This window comes from Rosa rugosa, chromosome 7 (assembly GCF_958449725.1).
Source record: "Rosa rugosa chromosome 7, drRosRugo1.1, whole genome shotgun sequence".
NCBI classification, from domain to species: domain Eukaryota; kingdom Viridiplantae; phylum Streptophyta; class Magnoliopsida; order Rosales; family Rosaceae; genus Rosa; species Rosa rugosa.
Window position 1 is genome coordinate 7,841,588 of NC_084826.1, and position 11,658 is coordinate 7,853,245.

The window sequence follows — 11,658 nt, forward strand, 5'->3', positions numbered from 1 at the left end:
GATTTATTAGTGTGAGTTGATGATGTTTTTAATTAATTTCCTTGTTAATTCTTTTGTTTAAATTTCTATTCTTTTTCTCTTTTCTTCTTTTTCGGTTATATTGTTTATTATCTCTATTTATTTCCTTGATCATTTCTATGGTTCGATTTCCCGTTTATTTCTCGTTTTCATTTTATTGTTTGATTTTAATGTAATCTCCTGAACTAAATTATATGCAGGGATTACTATGACTTCTGATTTTATGCGTGTTGGTTATTTCCTGAATTAATTTTCTATGCATGATTAATGTTCTTATTAGTTTAATTGGGAAGTGCAGTGATGGATGAGACTTGTAGAAAGTTGAGAAATATTATTCCGTATTGTGGGGATAAAGACATCTTGTTAAGAGTAGAGATGAGTGATTCATTTGATTTCTTTGTGTGTGATTTCAAATGATTTGGAGTTAATGATTTTGGTGATCGATTATCGAGATTGTGGTTTTCTTTGTGGATGTTGAAATTGTTGGTTGTTACTTGAGTTAAAAGTACTGTGTTATAATAAATCAACCATTCTTTCTTTTACTCATACTGGCTGTCAAAAGCTTACCGGGTTTTGTGTTGTTGCAATCCCGGTACACTATTCAAACGGTGTAGCGGATAATCCTACAGGACTGGAGAATTCAGGAAGGTGATCGAACCGTGTAGAGTAGCTGCTTTGTAATACTCTGATTTTCAGTTGTGAGGGTTGTTATGCTCATTAGAGCTTTACAATTTACTTTGTACGAGTGAGTTGTAATAATTAACTCGAGGTCTTCGAGTTTTGAATTTGAGCGTGAGTGGCGAGGTTGTTTCTGAGAACAAAAAATTCAGAAAGTTTATTTGTTTAAGTTGTTTAATTCATGTTTCGGATTTGAATTTGTTATTCAAAATTCGGGGCGTGACAATGGACTTGCAGGCTCTAATCCATTGCTATTCCCATTGATCAATTGATCAGGGCATTACTTGGGCTTTCATTTTGCTTACTATTGGGCTTTTCATTCAGGGGATTCTTGAACAGATTGACCTCAGTTCAGCATGAGATTGAGGAATATTGCTGATCTAACCTTTCAAAATTTTCTTTCTTATTCTTCTAACTTATAATCTTAGTCAATGAATGGATAATGAAGTTTATGTATAGTGACAATTAGTCTAGACAAACTTGGACCAATTCGTTCTTCCATCATGGTTAATTAACCCTTCAAGACGTTTGCCGGCTTAGGCAGGTTCCAAATAAATTTTTTAAGACAAATAAAAAGAAAAAAAATGCTTATGCACATGTTTGATTCTCACTTCATGATATGTTTTGATGAAACCCACAATAAGTCACAATACTCATCGATCGTTGTTAATTTGTTTTAACTAATTGGAGATGGAAGATTGAAATTTAAGATCTCTACCAACATTTTGTTGGAGAAATGCGTTATTCACTCTACCAAATGTTAGTTGGCTCGCGTTATCCACTATACCAAATATTAGTTAGTTCTTATTGTTTAAATTTGATATTCAAATTACTAGAAGTGACTTAACCGAAAGATGGATATTGCAAGATATACCTTCCTATCTTGATTTTGGACTAATTTAAGAGATAAATGGGCAATGAAAAAACCGAGACATTAAGCAAGGAAATAGTTTTGCTGGTGATATTTAGCAACTGAGCATTCAAATTAGATAAGCTTCACCATGATGGAAAGGAAAAGCAAATAACAAAACCCAAAATAAGGAAATAATAAGGCATCCATGAAATCCAAGAATTTCTCATGAATTTTCATCACATATTTTTTGTTGTGCTCAAACTCTTATATAGTTCACATTCTAGTCAACTCCATCCAGATTCTAAGTAGCTTCTACACCCTTCTCTGTCAAAATCTTTGCGCCAAACTTTGACTAAAAAAAAAAAAAAAAACGTAAATAAGGTAATTAATTTAGGATGTAGAACAATTCACACTTCCCCTAAATGCACCCATCAATCAATGATTTAAAATCCCATTAATATAACCCCCAAAACCCTTTTGATAGTTTTAATTTCCTCTAATTACTTATCCCCACTCTAATTAAAGTTAAACCCGTCTTAATTACTTTGGTCTTTATCCTTTTTCCCAAAGATAAGCACGCGAGGAATTTCTCAAGTAATAACGTCACATTACAACCCTCCATTAGTCTATTCACCTCACCGACCATTCCGAACCCGGTTCACTCAGGCCTGGTAGCCGAACCGGCCGGTCCAGTCATTGCTTATATAATTTGTTTTCCTTACATTCTCTCATTTTCTTCTCCCATCTCTCTTATCTTTTTCTCTCATCAGAATCTCTTCTTCGCTGTTAACGCATAACAAACGAGCTTTCACGGCCGTCGTGGACCGACCCGAAAATCGGAATCCGAAGTGGCGGCTCGGGTTAACGCCTTGGGACTTTGTGCCTCTCATCGTCGCGGCATGGACTTCGAATCTGTAAGTCTCGCTCAACCCATTTTTGATTTTGCCGCAGCAGCTCGGATTTTTGTTTTGAAAACCCTAAAAAAAAATTGATTTGCTTTCTCGGTGCTTCCGCCGGTTATTGATGGATGATTGTCTTTTTCTTCGGTGTTGTTAAGGGATACGGGATTTTAGCGGTGCTAGGGTTCTTGGAGCATTGAGGGACCTGAACTAACTGCTGTGGATTTGGGCGGCGAATTAGGGTTAGGGTTTCTGGTTGGGAGCATTGCTTGGGAGGATTGAAGAGTTGATTTCTAGGGTTTTGGTTGGTGAATTGGGGAGGGGGGAAGATTGGCGACGGGTAGAGGATAATGTGTATACTTTGTGTGATTCAGAAGTGGTCTCGCCGGGTAGCTACGATGCTTCCTTGGTTAGTTATTCCATTAATAGGACTATGGGCTCTCTCTCAGCTTCTACCGCCGGCTTTTCGATTCGAGATTACTTCGCCCAGGCTCGCCTGTGTTTTTGTGCTCCTGGTTACTCTCTTTTGGTACGAGATTTTGATGCCCCAGCTCTCGGCGTGGAGGGTGCGGCGCAATGCCAGGCTTAGGGAGAGGAAGAGGTTTGAGGCTATAGAGTTGCAGAAGCTGAGGAAAACAGCAACGAGGCGGTGCAGGAATTGCTTGACTCCGTATAGGGATCAGAATCCTGGCGGTGGTCGGTTTATGTGTTCGTATTGTGGCCATATTTCTAAGAGGCCGGTTTTGGACTTACCTGTGCTCCCTGGGATGGGACTTTCGAATTCGGGGATTATCAGGGATTTGGTTGGAAAGGGCGGAAAGATATTGAATGGGAAGGTGTGGTCTGAGAATGGGTGGATGTGTGGTCAAGATTGGTTGGAGAATGGCAATTGGGTTAGTGGTTCTATAGGTGGGAAATCTAGTTACTGGAAGAAGGATGGGAGTAGTGTTTTTGGGGGGGATGAGAATTGTTTGGCAGAGAAGTCTTATTCAGGTGTCGTTATTTTTGCCTGCAAGCTACTGACCTCATTTTTCTTGAGTGTTAGATGGCTTTGGAGAAAGATTTTTAGGATTAGTACATCAGGAGATGATGCTGCATCTGATGCAGAGCATAAAGCAATGTTGGCCAAGAGGGGTGAGAATGGGGTCAACTTTCAAGAGAGTAGAGGAGAAAAGGCACGCAGAAAAGCTGAAGAAAAGAGACAAGCTAGGATAGAGAAGGAGCTCTTAGAGGAGGAAGAGAGAAAACAAAGGGAGGAAGTTGCAAGGTTGGTGGAGGAACGCAGGAGACTTAGGGATGAGAAAAAGGAAGCTGAAAGAGGAGATCGTGGGAAAACATCGCCACCTGTGAGGGAGAAAGATAGTAAGAAGGAAGCAGAAAAGAAACGTCAGGATAGAAGGAAAGATAAAGACAAGGGTTCTAGCAAGAGCAATTCTGATGCAGAAGAGTTGGAAAAGAGAGCAGGTAAGGAGAGTGACCGGAAACGGGACTTTGACAAGAAGAATGACAATGAACGTCGGGAACTTCCGAAATCTGGGACAGATTTTCTCAAGGGTCAAAGCACGGAGGTGGGGTATGGTGCAAAGAATCTATCTGCAAACAATACAGTGAGGGGAAATGCTGGATCTAGGTACCTGGACCGCATGAGGGGTACAATTTTTTCTTCTTCAAAAGCATTCAGCGGAGGTAGTTTCTTTGGAAAGGGTGCTAATACTACAGTGACAAAAGAAACCAAATCTAGCATTTCCGTGGATCACGTCCATAGTCCTGCCCACAGGAGAGACTTATTTCCACCTGAACGCGTAGCTGCTAGACCTTTTATGAATGGAGATGATAAGAGTATCAGCCGCCCTGTAAGTTTTCTTGCTGCATACCTCATTTTAATTTCAGTTTTTAGTACCTCTTTATTCAGTTGCCTGCCTAGTTCTAAGTTCTCAAATAATTTTTTATATTATAGATAGTAGGATCTGCTCGAATATGTCTATTATGCCATGCGTCTATGAGGCTAGCCTTGACTTTGTGAGCATTCACCAATGTGATCAATACTTACCCAAACCTATGCTGTCGGTATTTTTAAGTGAAGAAGATAAAAAGTAAACTTGTTGCCTTCTCATTTGTAATAACTTGAGGCATATTATAAGAAATTGTAAGTGGATAAAATAAGTTTTACAATGTTGAGCCAATTTATGCAGATTCAGTCTGAATCACAGCCAGGGACAGCAAAAAAATCATGGCAGCAATTATTTACTCGTTCATCATCCGTTCCTGCATCCTCGAGTGTAAATGTAATTAGTAGACCAAATGCAAAGTCCCAAACAGAAGTACAAACTCCTGTGATATCTGGTCAACCATCATCAATACAATCTTTTGACAATCCAATTAATTTTGGTCTGCCATCACCATTCACTATATCTCCCTTTCCTAATGGAGTCACTAGCAGCAGTTTAGGCTTTTCTCCTGCAGTTGAACCCATGTTCCCTCGCATTGGAGAAGGGCATCATGAACCGATACCTGAAGAGCCAGAGCTTTTTGAAGACCCATGTTATGTTCCCGATCCAGTATCTTTGCTTGGGCCCGTCTCCGAGTCGCTTGATAATTTTCAGTTAGACATGGGGGCTGGCTTCGTGACAGATGTGGGATTGGAGAGGCCTCGCACATTAAAGAATGTATCTGCTTCTTCTGATCTCAACAAGCCATCTCCAATTGAGTCACCTTTGTCACGAGAAAAACATAATTGTAATCGTGTTCCAAGTACGCCAAAGGCCCAGGATATGCATTCTCCACCCCTAGATGATGCAAATGCAAATGATAAGGGTACGTGGCAAATGTGGAATAGTTGTCCTCTTGGTCAGGAAGGTCTAGGTTTATCAGGCGGCCCAGCAAGCTGGCTTTTACCTCCTGAACTGAACAGATCCAACAAGGATGATCTTGTGCACCCTTCATCTCATATGTCACTGTTTTCAACAGAAGAGCAGGTTGTTCCTGGCCCCCATTCTCCTCGGCATCAGAGCATATTCCTTGGTAATGGGCATAATGGTGGGACATTTAGCCCTGTGACTGGTTCAAGTGATCATGATCCTTGGTTACAGAAAGCATTTTTTCCACCATTGTCAACCGCTGAAACCCATTATCCTCTCAAACCTCCAGAGGAAGCTACTAAAAATGAAAGATTTTTTGCGAGTCCCAGCAGATCTACTACCAATCATGCGTTTGAGCTGTCTCCAGGAAATGGCTGGTCCAAGTAAGTGCATTTCACTTCATCCATCTTACATTTTACTGCTGGTTTGAAAAGTTGCTCTATGTTATTCTTTAAATTTTTATGATTGATTATCTGTTGCCTTGTAAAATGGTGAGGTGTAGTACTAGGAACGCTTGCTCTTGCTTAAAACAAAGAATTTCAACTAGAAACAAATGATGATAGAGAAAAGGGCAAGTGAATATGGCTATAACACTTTTTTGGACCTTGGAGCACAAAGATGCTCAAGAAATTTATGAAAATGCTACACTTTATAAACCTGTAATGAAATAGGAGATTCTATATAAGTGACACTGATTTAGCCAGCTTTTATTGGAGCTATCAACTATTCCAAAGCATTTGGTTGGTTCTGAAGTCCTTTCCTGATTTGGTCCTCTTAATGATGTCTGCCAATGTGTCTTCTGTTGGTTCTGAAGTCCTTTCCTGATTTGGTCCTCTTAATGATGTCTTCCAATGTGTCTTCTGCATACTGCTTTCGCCAAGTACTGGCTGATTGCTTTAGCCATCATGCAACTGGCTTTCTGTTGTTATTGTGGTTTAAAACAAAAAGTTGAAAGTGATATGAACAGTATAGCTACATGTTCTAGTTGATTCTCCAACTTGGTTGTAAGCTGTCTCACTTCATCATATCTTGCTATTGGTATAGCTGCATGTTCTACTTGATGCTCCAAATTGGTTCTAAGCTGGCTGGCTTCATCGTGTCTTGCTATTGTGTCTTCGGTATACTGGTTTCTGATAAGAAAGTAGTGACTTGTTTGCTTTAGCCATCATTCAACTGGCTTTGCTTTATGTTGTAGTTTAAAACTGATATGAATAGTATAGCTAGATGTTCTAGTTGATAATGGTGTTTGGGCATGCAATTTCTACTTTAGCTGACGTGTATTTATTCTGTTATAAGCACGCCCCATTAGGGTTTGCTCTTCTTTGCTTCTTTTGCTTATGTAAAAGATAACTTTGATTTCTTACTAAGTCACGGGATAGAAGGGGTATTACCATATTAGCAAGGTGTTCATCTAGGTGCCATAGGCCCAAACACACACTATATATCAGCCTGTATAAATTTTTTGGATGGTTTGATTGGTGCATATTTTAATCAAATAATGGGATGGGACATGCTGTAATTGGTTTTGATTTATGTGTGGAGTAAGAATATTTTGTTTTTGAAATGTTTCTAGTTCAGCTTGGATAGAGTGACTTAATTGTTGTTTGCTGTGGTTTGTTGTTAGCAGGAAGGAATCGATTGAATGCGGTGTGCAGGGTACAGCAGGGGAAGGTGTTGGAAAGCCATCAGTTCTGAGGCCTCATGTCAGGGGTCCTTATCCGCCAACCCCAGATGTACAGTCACTTTGGTCTTATGTTTGAAAACAGAATGAGAAACACACCTCCTGTACACTCTAATGGAGGCAAATAGCCTCTTTTGGAGGAGAGTTTAGAATACTGAATGCATTGTATCTTCCTGCTCTTCTTTATAAGGGAGATTGATGTTTACTTACATTAGCTTGGATAGGAATACACGTGACATGCATGCTTTTATGCTCTCAGCTAACTGCTAGGTGTGTCACTGTTCTGATTCATTAGTTTCTTTTTCTTTAGAGGTGGGGGGTGTTATTACATCTATGGGGAAATTCTACATTTGCAGAATGGTGCTTGGTCCTCTCTTTTTGTTTTCTTGCTTGGTCCTCTCTTTTGTTTAACCGTGAACGGGTGTGCTGTATCATACTAACAAGTGCTGAAGGAGTGCCTTCACTCCTCCCTATATATAGTTCTAATCCTCGACCTTTCCACAATCTGTTCACAGGTAAAGGGGTTTGACATTGAGTTCTTGGAAAGCCCTTGGCTCCTCTCTCTTTGTTAGCACCTGGCAGTTTAGCAAAAGGCAAAACTTTTTTGTCCCTTCGGGAGTATCACTTTTCCTCTTTCCTTTTGGTTATGGTCTTCGTCCATTTTGAGCCCTTCTGCTGTCTGCCCTTGGAGCAAGGAAATATCATATTGCAGGCCCTCTGGTTCCTCGGATTTCTTGTGGAGGATATTTAGTTTGGTTCAATCAATCTTTAGGTAGTTGTCAGGAGCCTTCACTGACCATTGTATTGTCCTTATCCTATTTGCGCATTCAGTCATGATTGTATTTTCTAGCTAATACTGATAGTGTTGCCAATAAAATTACACAGCCGGTAGAGGATTATCTCGATGAGCATCTGAACCGTTTCCCACTCATACTCTTCTAGTCTAATACTATACGCCCTTATTTTGACTAGTCTATTTGAGTGCGAACAAACTTGCCAATTGTTTCTGGAAGTTTTCAATGAAAACTTTTACAAGTCAGCCAAAATAAGGGAAATTGATTGTTGAAATAATAGGTACAAACCGTACAATAGCAAGAATGTACCGTGCAAACAAGAAACATTCCCTGATTCCCACATATTTAGAAAATTCAGATGACCTTGTTAAAGAAAATGATTCAATTATCAAACGAAAAGATCAGGAAATTCTTCTACCAAAGAAAAGAAAAGATCAGGAAATTCAGTCCAGAAAGAAAAACCAAAATAGAGTAGTAGATCACCATACGAAATGGTACATTAAATTCTTATCCAAAAAAAGAAAAAGAATAGGTAAGTCTTTAATTTTGATTTGCTTTCTTCTCTGTCAAGTTTGATTGGTAATAAGGACTTTTCTGATGATCGTGAAGTCCGCAGTTTCTCAGAAACTAGAAGTCTAATTGACGAGGCAAGAGCTCGATCAACTACAAATAAACTCAACATGAACCCTCTATATAATCTCCTAGCTACTTCAGAAGAACTCATGCGAACCTCGATCAGATCGTTAATTTCCAGTGATTTCATTCAAAACCTTAAACAGTAGTACAGTGATACATTCCAAACCCACGGCCTAATACAGTCAACCATGTATAGAGTAGCAAGCGCTAATGAGTATCTAGTGATCACCGGTCTCGGAATAAACGATATCAAGATCAGAAAGAAGTCATGGGTGCTCCCCGGGCAGTCCTCCACCTTCATCGACCTCTCCCCTGTCAACTACACCTTCGAAGTCCAAGCCATGAGCGCCGAAAAGCTCCCCTTCATCCTCCCCGCCGTCTTCACCATCGGCCCTTTCGACGCCAAGGACTCCCTTAAGAAGTACGCGAAGCTCATCTCCTCCCACGACAAGAACTCCAGCCACGTCAAGGAGCTCGTCCAGGGGGTCATCGAGGGCGAGACTCGTGTCCTCGCAGCCTCGATGACCATGGAGCAGATCTTCAAAGGTACAAAAGAGTTCAAAAAGGAGGTGTTCCAGAAGGTTCAGCTGGAGTTGGATCAGTTCGGTCTTTATATTTATAATGCCAATGTGAAGCAATTGGTGGACGTAGAAGGGCATGAGTATTTCAGTTACTTGGGGCAGAAGACACAGATGGAGGCGGCCAACCAGGCCAAGGTCGACGTGGCCGAGGCTAAAATGAAGGGGGAGGTGGGCTCTAAGCTCAGGCAAGGGAAGACATTGCAGAATGCTGCGCAGATCGACGCGGAGACTAAGATCATATCTACCCAAAGGCAAGGGGAGGGAAAGAAGGAGGAGGCTAGGGTTAACACTGAGGTTAAAATTTATGAGAACCAAAGAGAAGCTGATGTGGCAAAGGCAAATGCTGAGCTGGCGATGAAGAAGGCCGAGTGGGCCAGGGAGGCGCAGGTGGCGGAGGTGGAGGCGGAGAAGGCAGTGGCGTTGAAAGAAGCCGAGCTGCAAAAGGATGTGGAGATGATGAATGCTATGACTACGACTGAGAAGCTCAAGGCTGAGTTCTTGAGCAAGGCAAGTGTTGAGGCCGAGACCAAGGCGCAAGAGGCGAATTGGAATCTCTACCAAAAGCAGAAGGCCGCGGATGCAATTCTCTACGAAAAGGAGAAAGAGGCTGAGGCGCAGAGAGCAATGGCCGAGGCCAAGTTTTATGGTCGGGCAAAAATAGCTGATGGAGAGCTTTATGCAAAGAAGAAACAGGCCGAGGGACTTGTGGTGCTTGGACAAGCGGAAGGTGTGTACCTGCGCACTCTTATGGACTCATTGGGAGGCAACTATGAAGCGGTGAGAGACTACTTGATGATCAATCGTGGGATATATCAAGAGATTGCTAGTATTAATGGCGAGGCGGTGCGGGGACTTGAGCCGAAAATTAGCATCTGGACCAACGGCGGAGAGGGTGGTGCTGACGGCGGCAATGCGGCTATGAAGGAGGTTGCGGGAGTTTACAAGATGTTGCCACCATTGTTCAAGACTGTTCATGAACAAACAGGAATGCTGCCTCCTACTTGGATGGGCAATCTACCAGTTGCTGATAGTTCTGAACCTAATTGAATTAAGCAGCAGAAAATAAGATGAATTCAATTCTCAGCTTTCTTGTCAACACAGGTGTTTTTCTTATATTGTCTGCGTTAACTAATTAAATTCAATATTGTATTTGTTCAGTGAACTTAGTCAAGTAATTTCGTGGAACTTAGTGCTCGGTTTTATCTGACACCTTTGTTATTATCATTTAGTCCGGAGATTTAAATAATGGTGCATTAGTTTCTATTTCAAGACTGGTTCTGAGCATTCCGATTTCCGAGACTCGCTGCATGTGTGTGCGTGTGTTTTTCTTTTTTTTCTCCATTCTGAGACTTGGTTTAAATGTGGCTTTTTACTAATCATAGCATCAGATGAATATAAATATAAAAGAAATTTAACGTGTCCATCAACGAATTTAACGTGTCCATCAACGTTAGTGTATTTCATGCACCGTCAGTGCATGGGTACTTGTAATATGAATGGATGTAATTTTTTTGATATTAAAATATATAAATGAGTGAATTAGATGAGTGGCTGTTATTTTTTTAGAGATTAAAATAACTGACAGTGCACTTGCACTGTCGGTGCATACAATCCTCTTCCGTCCATCAACAAGCTATAAGTTCAAGTGATGTCAAGTTAACCAAATAAATAATATAACTGAGAGAAGTTCCACAATAAGATAAAAAAAAAATAAAAAAAACAATAAGATGCCAATTAAATGTAACATCGGAGACATAAGAGATAGTTGATAAGTTTTGAGTTGAAGAAGAGACTGGCTTCCACTTGATTAAATTTGCCGAGGTCTCTAATGGGAAATTCTTGGTAAAAGTTCACACTAAATGTGAGTGGTTTCTCTTATTTGACGACTAAGAAATATAACAATTTGAATAAAAGTGGGATTTCATTCTCAAAAAAAAAAAAAAATAATAAAAATAAAAGTGGGACTTTGCATGGTTAATTTGACATGTTGTGATGTTTTATAAGAGTACATGTGAAATGTCATGGCATGCTGAAACTAAGGGGTGGAGCTAGAATTTTAGAATAAGATGGGTTAATTAAAATATTTTAATAACATATGGGCTACATCTAGAAATTTAGGGTGGGCTACTTTTGAATATTTAAATTATTAAACTAAAATTAAGCTATAAATTAAGGGGAATGTGATCCATTTTACAATCCACACTCTTTTTTTTTTTTTTTTTTGAAGTTCTTATAAGAATTTATAAGACAAAGTTTTAAGTTATTAAAGACAAAATTTAATTTACTAGAAAAAGAAAGGAGGAGGGTAGATTTCATTTTCATAAATTAATGTTTTTCGATGGGCTAGTCCACCGCAGGTCCGCAGCCCATTTATAGCTACGCTGTTCGATTGTGATGCATTCACAGGAAAGAAGGGCGAAAAAAAGAAAAAGGTTAGAAAAATAATCCGACCTACCGGATTCGAACCAGTGACCTAAGGATACCTGACAGGCTTTGAACCCACTACAGTCCTCCGCTCTACCAACTGAGCTAAGGTCGGTTTGTTAATCTAACGGCTACATATTTTATATATATCCTCAAAGAAGCAGAGTCAACAACGGAGGCGTAGAATACATTCTCTGTACGCGTGAAACATTCAAACAAACCGACCACAACTGCAC

General features: G+C 40.2%; 2 protein-coding genes and 1 non-coding gene across 5 annotated transcripts; 2 read left to right on the forward strand and 1 right to left on the reverse strand.

Moving 5' to 3' along the window:
- Window positions 1-2,274: 2,274 nt before the first annotated feature.
- On the forward strand, window positions 2,275-7,898 carry LOC133719701 (uncharacterized). Of its 3 annotated transcripts, XR_009851398.1 has the most exons (5): window positions 2,275-2,463; window positions 2,607-4,301; window positions 4,641-5,689; window positions 6,931-7,257; window positions 7,503-7,898. XR_009851398.1 is itself a non-coding variant. In XM_062145869.1 (4 exons), the coding sequence occupies exons 2-4, from the start codon at window positions 2,799-2,801 to the stop codon at window positions 7,064-7,066; spliced, it is 2,688 nt and encodes an 895-aa protein (XP_062001853.1). In that variant the 5' UTR covers window positions 2,275-2,463; window positions 2,607-2,798; the 3' UTR covers window positions 7,067-7,345. The 3 variants fall into 3 exon arrangements, 2 of the variants coding, with proteins under 2 accessions (XP_062001853.1, XP_062001854.1); XM_062145869.1 differs by lacking the exon at window positions 7,503-7,898 and having other exon boundaries at window positions 6,931-7,345; XM_062145870.1 differs by lacking the exon at window positions 7,503-7,898 and having other exon boundaries at window positions 6,934-7,345.
- A 520-nt stretch (window positions 7,899-8,418) lies between these two features.
- Window positions 8,419-10,269, forward strand: LOC133721590 (flotillin-like protein 4). Its single transcript, XM_062148248.1, has one exon. The coding sequence runs from the start codon at window positions 8,606-8,608 to the stop codon at window positions 10,043-10,045; it is 1,440 nt and encodes a 479-aa protein (XP_062004232.1). The 5' UTR covers window positions 8,419-8,605; the 3' UTR covers window positions 10,046-10,269.
- Window positions 10,270-11,443: 1,174 nt separating this feature from the next.
- Window positions 11,444-11,537, reverse strand: TRNAY-GUA (transfer RNA tyrosine (anticodon GUA)). The gene is made up of 2 exons: window positions 11,501-11,537; window positions 11,444-11,479 (listed from the first exon to the last, which is right to left on the reverse strand). It is a non-coding gene; the product is annotated as a tRNA-Tyr (tRNA).
- Between the last annotated feature and the right edge of the window lie 121 nt (window positions 11,538-11,658).